We start from the raw sequence: 19265 nt of genomic DNA on the forward strand, positions 1-19265 counted from the left end.
AAGATTAATTTACCTAAGCCTGTAATGTATCTGGACAAATACTGTTAAATACTGTTGTCTCTTTAAGGGGGGGAAAAACACTTAATATAGGATTCAGAAGTACTTAGATTCTGACATCACAAAGTTCAGAAACAGACTCCTGCTTTGTCACCTCTGCCCAAGGAAACTAAGACAGAAAGAATCAAAAAATTAAAAAACTGACATATTTTTTATTCCCTAATGAAATTTCTCATTCAAATAGGAACTATCCATTAATTTTTATAACAAGGTAATGTTCAGTGTAGGGAGTGTGAAATGACAAAGGCAAGCATTGGTGTGTCTTAATTCTACTGTCCTGTTCTGGATACTGCTTTCAAGTGTTTGAGCAACCTATTCCTGGTGATCCTTGAGCACCTGAACCAGGTTTCTAGCTAGCACAATCACCATAAATAAATATGCTGATACCATTTTAAATGCTTTTCTTACAGTAACTCAGCTCATCCTTACGATAGCCATTTAAAGTATTATTAATGTTCTCAATTCCAGAAAACGAAACAGGTTTTAGTGCCTTGGCCAATGGGCAACAATTAATGCATAAGTAATCTGGCTCCAAAGCCTTTACTTTCCATATAATCTACCACGAATATTCAAGAGGGAAATTTGGTTATGTTTTGTTTTAAGACAGACTCTTACTATCTAGCTCTAGCTGTCTTGGACTCACTATGTAGCCCAGGCTGATCTCAAATTCAAAGAGGTCAGCCTGCCTCTGCTTACCATGTACTTTGAACTGAAAGACACATCTATCTGTCAAGGCTATCCGAGGTATGTGCATTTAAAAGATCAAACAAGCTATGCAACTGTATGCAACTTGAATATTAGCATAAAGTGAGCCAAGTACTGTTTCTACATGAATTTTCAAAAGGTGCTTTTAAAACATATTAGGCAAACAGCCTTGTCAACTTCATGGGAATGTACACATGCGAGCCAATAAATACCACATGGGCTTTGCTAAAAATGAGTCAGGGCATGCCATGGGAGGAAAAAAATTAATTTGTGTATCAATAGGGAATCTTATGGGATACATACTAATTTTTAATGACTTTCATGTGTCCTCTCAGAAGACTGTCTCTGTACTTTATATATTTACATCATCATCATCCAGTAACCGTTTGAGAGGGCTTTCCCACATAAATTCGAATTACATAAGCAGATCCATTTAAAAAAATTTTTTTAAGAAAATGAATTGAAAACACCTTACCTTCTATTCCCAATCTAATCTTCTTAAGACCCCTCTCCTTCAAAACTGATTTGGCCACATCTCTGTTTTCAATGTACTTGAAAAATCTATATAATTTTGTGCTATAAATAACTGGAATAAAAAAGACAAAAATACTTCACATTAATATACTTAATATATTAACTTCAATTTACCTTGATCATGAAATGGACCTGACATCCCTAAAAGCCGAAATAATGGATGCACTAATGCCAAAGGAAGACTAGCCAACATGACAGGACAGTATTCAGTACAGTTAATGCAGAAGCCAATGTCTACTTAAGTGGAAACAAGAAAAGCTCTGATAACCAGTCAGGTAACCCAATCTACAGGAAGGATCTCTTTTCAAAGATGCACATCTACTTATTGAAACGGGATCTGTCCCAGTTTTCAGTAAGATAACCAAAAGATACTGATTACACACTATTATCAAGCAAGCAGAGTAAAGAATTTCACTAAGATACCTACATGGCCTACTCAGGAGGTGGGAGACTGCCTTGTCAAAGAGCACTGCACATTTTACGTTTCATGAATTGAGCGACTATTAATAATTTCCCCAAAGGCAAAGCCCCTCCCCACAAACTGTTTTCCATTCAGGCAAAGAGCCCCAATTAATACTGATGTTAAATATGGCAGAGTCGAGCATGTTCTGCCTCGGTTAGTCTGTTTAGAGCAAACTGGCTTTGCCAAGGGCAGACAGTCCACTGACAACATGTTGAGTCTTCCAAACGTGCTGGGAACTTCAGGGAGTTAGACTGACGGGCCTTCCTCGCCTCCTCTCTTTCTGGTGGAGTTATCGCCCTTAAAAGGTGAACTGCAAGGTTTTGTCAAAAAAAGAAAAACACACTCACAAACCAAAAATGCTGGCTTAAGAGTCAATAAAGGAAAATCTGTATACAAATTTTATCCATGGGATCAATCTGTGCTTATAACTAAAGCTTTGAGACTACTGATATCTTAAGGTTTTTTGTTTGTTTTGGTTTGGTTTTGGACCATTCAGAAAGGAAATAGTCACACTTAGAAAATCAGTCTGGGTGAAAAAGCCATCTTTGTATCCTCCACGAATGAATCTTCTTTAGGCTAGAACAGTTTTGAAACAAAACGAATCTCATTTAGACAAACTAAGTTTAAAAAGCTTTTGTTCCCTTCAAGCTATAATGCTCAAGATAAAAAACAAAAACAAAAACAACAGGAACAAGAAACAGAAATTAAATGTTAACAGTGAAAGGAGAAAAGTTGGTCTAACCATAATTTAGTCACCACAGTAACGCATGAATGGCTCCTGCAAAGAAAAATGGTGAGAAGAAGAAGGAGGGCCATTCTATCCTCACCAAGGTTATGACCTGAGAATACACCATCAACATTCATGAGCACATCCATGAACTGGGCTTCAAGAAGTGTGCCCAACATGCAAAGAAATCTGGAAATTTGGCATGAAGGAGATAGGGTCTCCAGATGTAAGCATTGATACCAGGCTCAATAAAGCTATTTGAACCAAAGGAATAAGGAATGTTCTATATCGCATGTGAGTACCTTTGTCCAGAAAACATAACAAGGATGAGATTCACCAAACAAGCTCTACACACTTGTAACTAACTTATGTGCCTGTTACCATAGTCAAAAACCTACTGACTGTCAATGTGAATAAGAACTAACACGATGAATGTCAAATGAAGTTGCAGAACTGCCTCCAAAACCAAAAACAAATTATATATAGGAAAAACTCTTTAACAAAAAATAATTTAGTATGTTTATTCTGAGTTTTGGCACCTTTTCGTTTTTCCTGTTTTGTTCAACTTTTTATTCTACACAATTGAGAAATATGTCAGAAAAAAAGTCAAAGACTGAGGAAACAGCGACAAAGACACCTATTGCATCTTTACAAAAGACTCACAACACTAAGTATGGTTATGATCAGAATACATTGTATAAAGTTCTTAAAGAATTAAATATTTTTAAGAGAATCACGACATTCATGTAAGTCCATCATGTAAAAGCAAACCTGTCTGTTTTGGAAAGTGCTACCACAGCATGTCATAAAAGCTTCTGAAAATGGTTGACAATGTGGCCATTTGCAATCTGTGTTTAGTTTTTGGAAAGTGACTCATAAAATGGAAACATAAAAGTCTTCATACTTTCTGTATTTCTACAGCTTTTACCTAAAATCAGTGGAATTTAACCTTTACCAGGTTAACAGGCTAGATCATTAAAAAAAAGAAAGCAAGCAGCTAGCTCACCAATGACACTGTTTAAAAATGTTTGTATTGGGCTCATAAAAACAGCATAACAGATCCTTTCTAACAAAAACAAAACAAAAAATTCTAACCACAAAGTTTGGAAGTAGAAAAATAATTCAGTGCTACTCAAGATAGGCTAGTCTAATCAGAAACAACTGGAGAACTATAGTTTGTTTAATAAAGCTTGGAAGGACTGCTATCAGAAGCACAAATGATTTTAAAAAGAAATCTTGGAACTTAAAGTTCCTACGTTCAACAAAAAGCAAAACAGTTTCTGTGCCTGACAGGCAGGGCTGGGCACACTTTTTATGCACAGGCTCAAACAGTAAATTAAATGCTCTGGGCTTTGCGAGCCATGCAATCTCTGTTGCAGCTACTCAGTTCTGCCAGGATAGCACCAAAGCAGCCAAAGGCAATACAAAAAAAATTATCTATAAAACGAGCATGAGCTGGATTTAACTAAGAGCTAATTTGGTCCCTGGGGTATGAGAAGAATCTCATACCTGTTCTTTGATTATTATTAAAATATAGAGATCATCCATATAATGAACCAGAAGAGAGAAGCATGACAAAATACTTACTCTGTGAATATTCCTCTCCCATCTGAGGTGGATACTCCTCATCCCAATCAACTACATCATCATCTGTAAGCACTACAATATGGCACTCTCGCTCTCCACTCTGGGCACTTGCTACCATAAGAGGGAGGATCATTTCTTCCAGATAAAATTCAAATTGTCTACGAGCACCATCATTTGATAACTCATGCATAAGGGCACCTGAAATGAAACCCACAAAAATATCTTGATGTTTTTGGATGCCTGATAAAAGCAAAGAATAAACAGAACATCAGAATAAGTCAGCATTAATTTTAGAATTCCATACATTGATATATTGGTTATTCTTCGGCTATCGCACTTCACCTACAAGAGTTCATATACGAAGTCAGAGAAAAATATGGACAACAGTAAAAGAGAACCACATTTGATAGGTGAAGGACCAATGAGCAAGGGAGAGAATGGCAGGCAGAAAAGTGAAGAAGAACACTTTAAGAGCCAGAGGAAGTGTTAGCAGAGGTGCTCAGAAAACCTGACAGTGAAAACTAATGCCAGAGTTATCAACACAGCACTGCTCATAATCTTCTAGTCGGCTCAAAGCTATGAAGAAAGACTGCTAAGAGTACACGTGATGCATACAAGCAGGGCTCTGTGAGGGTAGCTAAACACAAATGTGCAAACTTAGTAACTTACTTGTTTTAAAAATATTTATTTTACTTTCTGTGTTGAGTGTTTGCCTGCATGTATATGTGGCACTGTGTGTGTGTGTGTGAGTGCATCGTGCCCACAGAGACCAGAAGAGGGTTCCTCTGGGACTGGAATTATACATGTTTGTGAGCTAACATGTACATGCTAAGAGGAACAAGTGCTCTTAACTGCTGAGCCACCTCTCCGACCCTGACCCCCAAAGGATCTTTTAATAGTTTTGTTTTTTACATTTATTTCCTTTCAGTTTGAGAAGATGAGGTGTCTCAGGAAGTCCACAGTAGCCTCAAATCTACTACAGAGCTGAAGATGACTTTCAACTTCTGACCCTCCTGTGTCCTCTTTTTGGTACTGGGATTGTAGGCATGTGTTCCTACTCCTGGGTTTTTGTATTTCCAATTTTTGCTCTGTTTTTTTTTTCCTTAAACAAATCCTCACTTAATACTGCATATCAGGTACCATTTATTTAATATTCCTAACACCTCTGCAAAATAACTGCTTCCAATTAAAAATTCTAAATATTCAATAAGACATATTTTAAGGAAAAATATTAAAGTCTAGAAAGCCTTACTGTGATGGTTTGCAAATGCTTGGCCCAGGGAGTGGCACTATTAGAAGGTGTAGCCTTGTTGGAAGAAATGTGTCACTGTGGGGTGGGCTTGGAGACCCTGCTCCTAGCTGCCTGAGGATGTAGTCTGCTCCTGGCTCTCTGTGGCTGAAGATACAGAGTGCCTACCTGGATTCTGCCATGCTCCCGCCTTGATGATACTACACTGAACCTCTGAACCTGTAAGCAGCCTCAATTAAATGTTGTCCTTATAAGAGTGGCCTTGGTCATGGGGTCTGTATGTAGCAGTTAAAACCCTAAGATACTTACTATATCTATTTTATGTAAAGATTGCTATTCTGAATTCCATTAACTAATAAAAGATTTCTAAAAGTGATGATAAAAGGTTAGGGCACAATCAGAGATGTGGGTAATGCCAGTATTTGGGGGATAAAGGCAGGAGAACCAGGATTTAAGGCCATCCTCAGGTATACATTGAGTTTGAGGCTACCCTGGGCTACATAAGACCCCATCTCAAAACACACACACACACACACACACACACACACACACACACACACACACACACACACACAGGGGGAGTGGGAACCAGTAAATTATGTCTGAAGGAGAGGAAAGCTAAAACTTCCAACTGTGTGTATATGTGGTCTTTGATTTCTAATGTCAAGTATACCTAGTAAAAATTATTTATATCTTCCAGAGTGCTCAATATACTATCTCACAGAGATTTTAAAAAGATAAAATTTTAGATGATATGATATAAAGATTGAAAATAAGTCACACTTTAGGAAAAGGGTCAGGGTTCCCAAGCTAGGTCATAATAATAAGAAATGATCCATGAAACAGCCAAAGAGAAAATCTCTAAAAGCTCATTAAGAAAATTATTAAAGTTGAAAAACGTTTAGAAAATAACAGGTATCTAGAAGTCTGCAGAGTTCAATAAATACTTTTTATAATACCAGGATACTATAATGGAACTTAACATTTGAGGTCTATGTAAATAACACATGCAGGCTTTAAAACACTATTAAACACAAGCCTCATACTTACTGAGATCTCTACATTTAATTGTGCTGTATTCAAAAGAGATACAAAGGTAATCGCACGCTTCTCTCAGTTCAGGAATAGAGATGCCATCAGGACAGCGGATGATTCCTGTCTTATAGTAATCCTGAAGGAAAAATATTTGAGAAAAATGTATTAAGGACCTGAGCACAAGGTAGTCCAAACCCATTATCAAGGTTGGATTGGTAGCACTTTCAAAATTACTAGTGCCCTGGTATTTTTACATTATAGAAGAGTAATGTTAGATGGGACCTCAGTCTACCTAATAATCTTTAAAATTTTACTTATAAAGATAATTCAGGCCCAGACACACAGTTCATTTCACTGAAATAAAATAAATGGTTAAAACTTCAAAGAAGAAAAACATCAAAAAAAAAAAGTTAGTAAGAACAACAACAACAATCTGTAAGATAATGTTCAGATGTTCATTAAATTTCCATAGTGCTAGTTTGGGGCGATAAATTATGGTACAAGAAATTACATCTAGCTGACTAACTATAAGAGAATTAAGAGAAGTAATAAGACTTTAGAAATCTTAGAACACCTGAAAGAATTGCATTGAGGGGTAAGAGATGAATCTTCATATCTTCCTGAGGCCATAAACATAAATATGAATTAAAGAACATTTAAAACAAAATAATAAAATTTGTTTAAGTAGAGATCTAAACACTTACTAAGGATGAATCTTATGTCTAAGTTATTAACACAAACAAGAAACACACTCACCAAAATAGCTCGAAACACAGTAGAACCAATTCCCTCTGCCACCTCATATTCTCCCTTCTCATTGGGACGTGTGAAATTATGTTCCCGGCCAGATCCAAACATCCTGTGACATTAAATAATTAAGATGCTTTTAAAAAGAAATATCAGTTTCATAGACAGACATAAAAATAATACTTAAGCATTGTATTATTTCATTATTTTAATAATTACAAGAAATTTGGCAAATGTTATAAAAAGAGCATAAAAGGTCTGATAGTAACAACAGTATGGATTACCTTTCAGCAATAACAAAACCAACAGCTAAACATGTCACCCAGTAGTAGGGCAGTTGCCTCACATACATAAGAACCTGGGCTCTGCCACTAGCACACAGAAAATACTATCATCTGATCTAGGCACAGCAGCTCACACCTGTACCTTCATCACTCAGAAGACAGAGGCAGAATCACTGCCACAGATCCTGGGCGACAGAGGAAACTCCAGGTTGCCCTAAAACTACACAGCATGAACAGTATCAACCCTCCACACCCCTGAATGGTGATAGAAAGTAAGCAAAACAATCATTCTAGAAAAGGATGATTTGAGAGGGGTGTGTTTAATCTGTGCCCTTCCCATGAAACTTCTGTTCATCATAAAGTTGAAGTATATTAACAGAACATACAGTAAGCTGAACTGGAAAAAGTAAGAAGATATAAGCAAGTTAGGCTATTTAACATTTCACAAATTCTAAATGTAAGGAATCCTACTCAAAATTCTTAGACTTGCATCCTAGAATAGAAAATTAAGAACAGTGAATGAACTAGGCAATGTGGTTCATGCCTTTAATCCATGCATTTGAATCTGAGTTCAAGGACAACCTGCTCTACATAGTAAGTTCCAAAATAGCCAGAAGCTACACAGTAAGATCCTGTCTTCTGAAAAAAAAAAAAAAAAAAAAAGAAACCAACCAACTAACCAAACCAGTACCTGAGTAGGAAAATGAAAGTATGGAAAATGGCTAGGAATAGTGGCACAGGCCTTTAGTCTTAGCACTTGAGAAGCAGAGGCAGGTGAATATCTGAGTTCGAGGGTAACTTGATCTACAGAGAAAGTACTAGGACAGCTAGGGCTGCACAGAGAAACCCTGTCTCCAAAAACAAACAAAACAAAGACGAAACAAAAAAAACAAGCATCACCCAGAAAAGTTTAATTAAATGAGTTAAAAGGAAGAAACCTCCTATTCTTTATTTTAACATAAGAAAGAGTTAAAAAACAGGAATTTTATGTTTCCAAGACATTGCTGGCCCTACTGGTAACTACTGAGAAAATTAAACAATTTTTTAAAAAATGTTCTTTGCAATGGAAAGTTTCAAGCAGTACTAAGAAATATCTTAAAATCATTAATGTAAAAAAATTGAGCCTCTGAATTCAATAATACCACTATTTCCAGAATAAACACAATTATTTCAAGTATTTTATCCAGTAGTTTAAGCAGTTTATTCTTTGTTATAACACAGAAATCCATAAAAAACAAAGCTTTTTTATTTTAAAGTTTCCAAAAAGAATGCCAAGTGCTTTCCAGTTCCTATGAATATTAATTTTCCTCCCCAAAGATATGCTTTAGTCACTGCCTGAACAGAAGCTTCCACTGACTGAATAGCATCAAGAATCAAATGTCAAGCAATTTCCTCAAATGCTTGAACTTTTTACAAAAGGAATACTATTCTTTCAGATCAATGTGAATACCAGTTTAAAACAGCTGAAGCAAAATTTCAAATACCTACTTTATTTTTATATAAAAATTGAACAGTATCAAGTCAATAGCTTCCACTAATCATCTCATGACATTAAAAATACATATTAATGGAAATGCATATTCAAGTCCAATATCATTTAGAAAAATTATTTAGTTACTCATAATGTATACAATAACACAACACCAGCAACTCTGTACTGAGTCTTTCTCTCCTTCCCTTTATCCTCCTCCTCCCTAGAGTCCCTACACCCATCACAAAAATAGAATAGGAACATACTTCAAGTTTCTGCCTTATGTAAACATCTGTTTCATTTATATTTTCCATCTTAGTTATAGACAAAAATACTGACCTTATACTGAAGTCTTTGACCCTTATTTTAGGTATGCTGAAAATAATTCCATTATCTAAAATCTCGAGATTGTGGTTCTCATTACGTAAACTTTTAACTACTCAAGACCAATTACACATTTTCTAAATGACAATTACCCTTACTCCCCACCTTAAATATTTACAACAAACTTACAATTCAAATTTACATCAAAGTGGCAATTCAAATCAACTTCGCAGCTAATAAAACAGTTTTCTTTTAAACAAAGCTGATAGGTATCCTTCTATACCTGACAGGCTTTAGAAATTCATTTGGGAAATATATCAATTTTACAATTCATCTGGCTAAACTCAATCTCCCAGATCGACTGTTAGAGACCTTTCAGTGTTCTGACTTTTTTTTTTTAAACATTTTATTTATTTATTATGTATACATCATACAGCTTTAAGAGGGCACCAGACCTGATTATAGATGGTTGTGAGCCACCATGTGGTTGCTGGGAATTGAACTCAGGACCTCTGGAAGAGCAGACAGTGCTCTTAACCTCTGAGCCATCTCTCCAGCCCCAGTGTTCTGACTTTAATGACAAACGTGCTATTGCTATTTGCTACTGCTACAGGTACTGCAAAAGACCATTCAAAATAAAACCAAATTTAAGCTTTGTTCTGCCCACATTCCACTTGTATTATTAACTTAGACAAATTAACTTCCAAAATTCAGTTCTTTTATCTATGAAATAGAAATGCTACATCCTCTCTACAGCAGAAATTTTACTGTAAGACTTAATAACCACACACAAAAATGACTGTAAAAAGTGCTTTAAAATTAGTAATAAAATTAATGAGCAGCAATGAAACAAACCTGCCCAACATTGTATTTGGCTGTGCAGTAAAAATGGACGGGTCCACAACAAATCTGGTGTTATCCACTATCAGGGTCACTCGCTCAGATGTCCTCACACTGCGAGCCCCTTCTTTTGCATTCTCATACACAAACACCATCTCCCCGGACGCCTTACAGCTTCCATCTGAGCTTGACTGGCTGCTGTTCCTGCTGCTGTTCCCAGCACTACTAATGGAGCCATTTGGGGATGCTCTTTGAGGACGAGGACTGCTTGGACGAGATGAACTATGGTCTTTTTCTCGTTCTGAAAAAAAAAATATTAAGGTCAGACAAATTATCTTTCAGAAGATTTGATCCAGGAGGTGGTATCACACACATCTAGTCCCAGCAAGAGGGAGTCAGAGGCAGGCAGATCTCCATGAGTTCCAGGCTCACCTAGTCTATAGAGCAAGTTCCAGGGCAGACAGGGCTATACTGAAAAAACCTGTGTTGAAAATAATTGAGAACTGAATCTTCTAAAATGTCTGATATAGAAACTGCAGAATTTGTTTTTCTATTTCAAATACCATTTTCAACAAACCCAAGAATAAAACTCAAAACATAAAAATGTTTTTTAAAATATTTGAGCTAACTGATGCTGATCCAGCCAAATAGCAAAATAAAGGTAAATCTTTCATTATCATTCCATTGAAAAATACCAAAAATCAGAATTTGATTTTTATAAGTCAAATAAATAGATGTGAAAAATTAGTAAAGTTAACTAGAATATCAAATTTGACAGAGCTATTATTGATTTCTTTGTTTTTTGTTGAGACAGGGTATTGCTACACAGCCCAGGCATGATCGTCCACTTCCAGGTACTAAGATTACAAGTGCTCCCACTCTTCAGCCTGAGAATAATTTAAAACAGCCCTAATTACTAAAAAAGGTTGCCATTATAAAGAACATGAAGTACAACTGTAGAAACATGTTTTATTAATAATGCCACACTGAAATCAGTAATTTTTCTCATAAAAAGAAGATCTAAAAAGAAAAAATTCAGTAGGGACAATTAAGAAGTAAACAAACAAAACCATACAACTTTAATGACTACCAAAGAATTAAGCAACAGATAGTACAGTGTTTTCTTTTTGTTTTAGGCCTGGTCTCATGGAGACCAGGTTGGCCTCAAATTCACTACGCAGCTGCTGATGGCCTCCTCAGTACTAGGTTTACAGGACTGCACCACTCTGTGGCAATGATGCAAACTATTAGCCATATAATTACTGTCTATAATTTTTATTGGTAAAAAATATTGTTACAAGTTTTCTTTAGATGTTCTAATACCCTACTATAAAAGGGAAATAAAGATTGTATGGTAAGTTTTATTTAAAGGCTAGATTGCTAAAATTTAAAGGTGACCTAAAAATGTACCTCTGTCTCATCAGTTTTTGCCAAATTCCTTTATGACTCAGGCTACTTAGAACACTCTGTACAGCATGCTGATTGTATAATTAGGCTCGCTACAGCTCCAGAGCTGTTCTGACACCCTCCTCCTTTAATTCCTGTTTCCATGAGGCTGGTAGCATCCCCACAACAAAATTTACTGGAGTGATAAAATAACTGTATTCTGCTCTCATTTCTCAGACTCAATGAATCATGGAAGAGACTATTAACTCTTTTTGTTATTTCTGCCCATTCTTTGCATATGAATGACCTACTTAGATATTGGTAACTTCTCTGCCTTATAAGGCCTAACTTAAATGATTTTGACTTACCTCAAATTATCAGATATTACAGATATGGTTAAGTCAATGTGGGAGTGGTGCCTGCTGGGGATTGAAAGGGCCTTGTACATGCTCGACTAGTACTCTACCATCAAACTATACAGACCTGCAGCCTAAATATGTCCTCACATACACAGGTGGTAGAGTCTGAGCCCAGGGCCACATGCATGCTAACTAAGCACAAATAACACAGAAGTCGTCATAAACCTACCCTCAACCAAAGTTAGTTATTTATACCTTTCCTATGAGGAAGTTTAAAAAAGAATCCAACAATGGCGTACTGCTTGGGCATATTTATGTACTTCATAGTGATACAGTATATTTTCCTGGACTAATAGTGCGTGTCTATGAGTAAGAAGAAAGGAGAAGACCCAAGCTGCTAACAAAGTAAAACATGTTTCTCTTTTGTCTATTTTTATTATTAAATTTGGAAATCTGTCAATACTCAGAATAAATAATCCCACAATGGTTATTCTTTTATTTGTTAGCATGACTAACAAGAGAACCGTAGCAATAATTTACCTTATTACTATTTTATAATAAGCTACTGTTATTAGTTATAAGTTAACTGGAAATTTTTCTCTTAAAAATCTGGATTATTATACCTTGAAAAGCTTTTTGTGTTACTTCTTTTATAAGATTGCTCCTAAACTTAAAATATACCTCTATGCTTGATTTAATAAGCTGTCTTTTTAAGGATCAAGATCAGTTAAAATACAAATAACTGAATTACAACAAAGAAGCGAACCTTACTCAAGTGTTGTGCACAAATGAACATCATCACAATTGACTGCTGACAGGATCGTGGGGTGAGATGATCTTACATACCAATATGATGCTGCCTTGTTGGTGAAGTCACATTTCGAATACAAGGAGTGAGCTGAGACTCTGCTCTCTCGTGAGATGAATCTCGTGATCTGTCACTTGACCTTCGTCTATCTCTTGATCTCTCATGTCCCCCACTAGCACCATGCAGACTCATTTTGGTGTGGTCAACTCCTCCCTTAGCAACACGTGAGGCAGTGCTGATAGGTTAAAAAAGAGAATTGATCATAAAAGCAGGGAAAAAAAAGGATAGCAAAGCATTTCAAGTGAAAACATGCTTTAGTATACAACTGATATTTTAAAGTATAAAGAGCAAATGTTACTTTTTGATTCTAAAATCTGATTTACCTTGAACCTTTACGTTTGACAAATTCATTGAAAGAACTCAAGCCCCAATAGGTTAACTGACTCTTTGTCTTGTTTTAGAGAGATAAACTCTTTACTACAGAGACGCCAGCCTCTCTCCCCACCCAGTACTGGTACTACAGGCATTCACTATCATATATGACAGCAACTGACTTCTAAGATACAAGCAAGCTTAGTAACAGGAGTTATACAGGTATTTTAAATTTATTTGCAATGGGATCTTAGATGGAGAGAGCACCAAATACTAAAAACTTAAAAAAAAAATAGATAAATAAAATTGAGGTTTGGGCAAAATAACTGGTCTTCCATCAAACAAGTCTCCATGCAAACACTTAGAGAATTTTTATAAATCTATTATTATTACTATGTTAATTTCAGTTTTTATTATACTTTCTAATTGTAAAAAATGGGAGAGTTTTTAAAAAATTCAGAAAATGTTATATAGACTTAATTCTACTATGAGAGGTAACTAAGAACACTGTCCTTTAGCTAAAATAGTCTAGTAACAGTATTCACTCCCAGTATTATTAAATATGCATACTATAGGCACAATGATGTGTTAAGTGACAATAGAGTGCTAAGATCTAGTTAACATCTGTTCTTACCGGTTTTTTAAAAAGAAGCTCTCTTGAACTTATCCATGTAGTAATAATACATTAACAATACATATACTGAGAAGTATAAATAATTCACTTCTAAATGTAAAATATGTACATCATAAATATATAACAACTAAATGAGTAATAAGACAACGAATACTTTAGAACCTCAAAAGATGAAGACAAAGTCAACAGATAAAAGTTAGGGGGCTGAATTTGATCCCTAGAAACTACATGGTAAAAGAAGAGAGCCATGTCCTGCAAAGCTGTTCTCTCATCTCCACATGTGAGCCCCACAAAAATAATAAATAGGTAGATGAATGTAATTAAAAACTATAGTTTGTTCCTAAAAATATATAAAAATTTAATAATGAAAATAGAACAAACAATAAAAATTGACAATGAGATTACAATCTAGGCAGGTATAGAAAAAGCAATGGTAGTTAACTAGAACCCATTAATTAGACAGTTCACAGTTTAAAAAATATTTTATAGCATATTTTAGAAATAGAAGGTACTTTATGGTTTCACAGAAATAAAGAGTCAGACTCAAACTATCTTTTAATAGTTACATAATACTTTGAGTTACTAAATATCTGGAAACAAGTCCCCTATCTGTAAGATAAGTTCTAAGCTTTTATTTACTTTCTACAGCTGATACTAGAAATGAATCATGTATAATAAACAGAAGGGTTAGCATAGCTGCCACAGGGCACCTTTTAAATGCTAGTTGTTTAGTTATAACAGATGAAGATAGAAAGGTTCAAACTTCTGTTAGTTATACAATACTAGCCAACATGGTAGTAACACTATAAGCTAAGTCTTGCTTCATCCTAATGCCCCCTTTATACTCTAGTGCATTCTTTTTATCAAAACCACATTGGTTAAAATGTAATCTTCTAATTCCAAAAGCTAATTTAAATCCTGTAGTGACTTAAGGTCATCTTTTCTGTTAGTTTATTAACTATACTGCTTTTGTTATTTTTGTGGTTTTTTTTTTTTTACTATGGAAATCAATCACCATCCTGTTATAACAGATTACAGGTATAGAAGATAAAGCAGATTTAGTTACTCCTAGAGAAATAAAGGCAATCTGTTAACCATTATCACCCATTTGTTTCTTATAAGCCTTATGAAGAAAAGAATTTTCCACTCTCATGTTCCTTCTAGAAAGGGAGGGGGCAATTATATTCTTAGAACATAATCATTTTCTTCAAATAGAACCAAGAGATTCTACTACTGGAATAGGAATACCAGAATTTTTGGCTGATTTCTGAAGTAGAAAAAGGACTGCTTATTAATAGAAGGATCATATATGGGGGTGGCAGAACCCTCTATTATTCTTACTGCTAAGTTTTAATAATTCTGAACCACAAGAAAGCAAGTTTCCTAAATGTGACCCAGTAATTTAATAGAATGTCCAATTACAACTATGGCTAAAGGCAAACAGGCTAAATGTTCAGTTCAAATAAGAGCCAGACAGACTAATTAATTAAGTATTTTTACATGACATCATTTTAGCTGAGAGAGAGACAGAGAGAGACAGACAGGGAGCACGCTAAATGTTCTACTGAAATATTGACTTCATTTCTAAATTGATTAGATTTTAAATAAATGCAAACACTGTCATCACATACAACCATTTTTTTCTTTATAAGTCAAAAAAGGATGTATGCTGAATGAGCCTTCAAAAATCACATTCTCCCCTATTTGATTAAATAATTTTAGATCAGGAAAACACTCTAAAGGCAGAGCAGTATGTGCAAAATAAAGAACAAGGACAAGCAAGTTCAAGCTCTGCTTCAGGCTGCATCTAAAAGAATGTGCGCCTTGTGAACTGATACAGGAGACAAAGAAAGTAGCTCATTCCCAGTACCTGCCTCTGGCCAGGAGAGTGGCCAGACTGCAGTTACTCTCCTGTCCAAATAGCTCCACCAATATAAGCAGCAATATAAACAGAGCTTGGATATGCTTGGATCAAATCCAAATATGACTTCTTGGATGGAATCCACAAAGGAAAATGAAAAGAGAAAATATGGAAGAAAAACGCCTAGCCTTCTCCCAAACTGATGAAAATTACAAAGCCACAAATGTAATATGCACAAGTCACAAATGTAATATGCATAATAAGCCACAAATGTAATATGCACAATAAGTCGCCATACACTTTCATGAAAAATGCAACAATAAATAGGTTCCCATTGGTCTAGAACAAAACTATCTTTCAAGAACAAAACAAGAATACTGACATTTTAAGACAAAATGGCAAATTTATTATGAGTATACCTATTCAAAAGACAAATGGAAGTAATTCTTGTAGAAAAAAAAAAAAACAGCCGAGTAACAATATAGATCTACACAAAGAATGAGAGACCCTGAAAGGAGTAAGTACATTGGAAAAATATTTTTCTTACTGTTTTAATCTTCTTAAAAGATTAGTGTGAACAATAATTCTAACAATATGGCACAGTTTATAACATACACATGAGTACAACAGAACAAAACTGGGATGGAAGAAATGACAGTGCACTGTTGTGAGGTTTTTATACTATCATAAAAAGGGGCAAATGGAAGGAAGGCAGGTTAAAGATGGTATACTGTAAATGCTAAAGCAGCTGTTCACACTCTAAGACTTAGTTACAAACTGAAGTAAAACACCTCCCCCAAACACACAATTAGTTGTCCCTAGAACAACTAGTTCAGTGGATAAATATATTTTGCTGTACAAGTATGTGAACCTAAGTTTAGGTCCCTAGCACACATGTAAAAGGCAAGCACAGAAATGTGTCTGCAACTACAGGGATTGGGATTGGTTTAGATCTCAAAGTTTCCTGGATGACCAGGTTCAGTAAAGAGATCCTTTTTTAAAAAACAAGAAAGAGAATGATAGAGTAAGACAGTCAACATCAATCTCTGGCCTCTAAATATCCACATGTGCTAGGATACTCACGATTAGTTGTGGCAAACATACACACACCAGCTAATCCAAAAACTGACAAGAAAAAAATGAGGATATAGAAGGGAAAAAAGAATAAAAAACAGTATCAAGGTAACAGACTTATTCATATACAAATTACATAAGCTTCTTAAATGTAAATAAATGATCTACACCATAAAAGATAAGAGATTTGATAGGATACAAAGCCAAACCTAACTATCCTGCCTACAGGAAACACACTTTAAATAAGAAGGTACAGAGATTCAATATGACAGAAAGAAGAAAGGCACTGTGCTAGCATCAGTTCAATAACAGACAACAGTGGTCATTATAACAGTGAAGCAGAGCTCAAAGAAGAAGTTCTTTCATGAGGAAAGGGGATGAATTCATTAAGAACACACAACTCAAATGTTTTTCTGCCTTATAACCAGACTCAAATTATACAAAGCAAAAACTGATAAATGAGAAAGAGCTAACCCCACAATTACGTTTTAACACTCATATTATCTTTATATTTACCTACTTGATTGTTTGGATATTATGTTACCAAGGACTAAACTCAGAGCCAGCCCCACATATACGTGAATATTTCACCTCTGAGCTATATGCTCAGCCCTACTGCAATATTTAGCAGAGGAAGCAGACAGAAATCAATTAGAGATTTTAATAATACTATCAACTGATTTGACCTGACATAAAACACTTCACAGAACAACAGCAGGAAAATCATCTTTTTTACATGCACATAAACATTTACAATGACAATGGTTATATTCTAGGCAATAAAGCAAATCTCAATAAACTTAAAAGAACTTAATCATATAAAGTATTTTCTGATTACAACAGAATTAAATTAAAATTCAAAACATCTCAAAAATACTCAGAAATCAAACACCTTTATCTAAAAGAAGAATGAAAAGAAAAATTTAAAATTCAAAACACAATAAAACTAAAAATCACCTGGCAGGTCTCAACTCTATGCTATGCATTACAGTATAGTAGTGCTTAGGTGGCCAATTTCAGCATTGATCCCCATAGCAGCAGTTCTCAATGAACCCTCTAATAAAGAGCAGACTAAAAATCAATTAGAAAACAGAAGGATAACCAAGAAAACCAATGAAACAAAACTTGGAAGATCAGTAAAGCTGAGAAATGTCCACCCTAGTCACGTGGGAAAGGACTAAGAGAGATTCAAATGGCTACTGTCAGAAATGGTATGTTCAAAGTCTACTGAAATTCAAAGAATAGTTAATAATAATTTTAAAAAGCCTTCATTCCAAAATAATTCAACAACTTAGGAAAATTACATTCAAACCTACCATAGCTCACTCAAGAATGCAGACACACTGAACAGTTCTGTGTGTATTGAGAAAATTTGAATTTATAATTTAAAACATTCCTTAAAAAAAAAACCAAAAACTCTCCAGTTCCAGATGGTTCCATGATGAATACCTCAAACAGAAAATACCAACTTTATGCAACTTTCCCATTAAACTAAAAAGACAGAACTTCCTAGCTCATTCTATGAGGTCAGAATTATCCCAACAGGACCAAAAAGTATCCCAAGAAAACTATAAGCCTTACAACAGATAAATATTCTAAGTGTTTTTGATAATTACAATAATACAATGTGAAGATATAATAATATCACCACCTAAATGCAATTTGTCTAAAAACACAAGACTTGCTAGATATTTGATCATACTGTGAACTCGGATATTGTGTTGTTTACTGGAGAAACATGTTTCTAGTTGTGGTGTGTCTCAGCCTTAGCACACACCTTTAATCCCTCCAGCTGGAATATTGACATGCCCTTAGTTCACACCTTTAATCCCAAACAATGAAGGCAAAATTAATTTGTAGAAGGAAACACTCATACTTGAAAATTATGTCTGAGTGTCAAATAAAGTGTCGAATAAGAGAAAGATTTGACAAAATAGGAAATGTTCAACTCTCATGAGAACAGAGAAATATACACTACTTCAACAAGCATTCAAGAGCAATAAAAGAGAAGTGTATTTTATCAAATGGTACTGAAAGAGATAAGCAATGGACATTTCACTTCTAGAACTGGAAAGAATAGGATTCTGATCTGGGCAGTAGTTAACTCCAAATAGACCACAAACATAAACCTAAAACTGTAAAACTTTTAGAAACAAAAAGCAAAATTCATATATGAGTGAAGTGATAATTGGCCACAGAATTTAAAAAAATTGCTCTTCAAAAATCACCATTTAAGAAAAACAAAAACCACTAATAAGAGAAAATAATTCTGTGTTCTCAAGGCCATGTACATGAATAAACTCTAAAATGATAACAAAGACTATATATAGATAAAATGAAATATATGAAATAATATTAAACATCAATAATTAAAGAAATACAAATTAAAATGACAATGTATCTCAGGACAGCTAGACAAAAAACTGACCATGGGCCAGCAAAGTGACCCAGCATGCAGAAACACTGCATACAGACCTGCTGATCTGAAGATCTCACAAGGTGATACAAGAAAAACAACTTAAGCTGTCCTCTAACCTACACATGCATACATGAAATAAATATAATGGGGCATGTATATGAAATACAACTCACATATACTTGTGGAAGGACTGGGGTGGTATAACTACTTTGGAAACTGTTCTGGAAGACAACTTGTTTCTTAAGAGATAAAGCATATTGCCTAGGAAGCGCAAGGCCCTGAGTTCGGTCCCCAACTCCGAAAAAAAGAACCAAAAAAAAAAAAAAAAA

General features: G+C 34.9%; 1 protein-coding gene across 13 annotated transcripts in view; it reads right to left on the reverse strand.

The window, feature by feature from the left end:
- The window catches only part of Btbd10 (BTB domain containing 10), a 57847-nt gene that overhangs the window by 6063 nt on the left and 32519 nt on the right, over positions 1-19265 (reverse strand). For 12 of the 13 annotated variants that reach the window (NM_001014022.2, NM_001399402.1, NM_001399403.1 and 9 more), the window contains 6 exons: positions 12615-12811; positions 10039-10324; positions 7114-7216; positions 6373-6493; positions 4074-4271; positions 1238-1348 (listed from right to left, as the gene is read on the reverse strand). In NM_001014022.2, the coding sequence (NP_001014044.1) occupies positions 1238-1348; positions 4074-4271; positions 6373-6493; positions 7114-7216; positions 10039-10324; positions 12615-12768 (973 nt within the window). In that variant the 5' untranslated portion in view covers positions 12769-12811. Of the gene's footprint in view, positions 1-1237; positions 1349-1374; positions 2070-4073; positions 4272-6372; positions 6494-7113; positions 7217-10038; positions 10325-12614; positions 12812-19265 lie in introns of those variants that run through there. The other variant, XM_039113428.2, reaches the window with a different exon arrangement.

Source organism: Rattus norvegicus, chromosome 1, assembly GCF_036323735.1.
Source record: "Rattus norvegicus strain BN/NHsdMcwi chromosome 1, GRCr8, whole genome shotgun sequence".
Classification (NCBI taxonomy): Eukaryota; Metazoa; Chordata; class Mammalia; order Rodentia; family Muridae; genus Rattus; species Rattus norvegicus.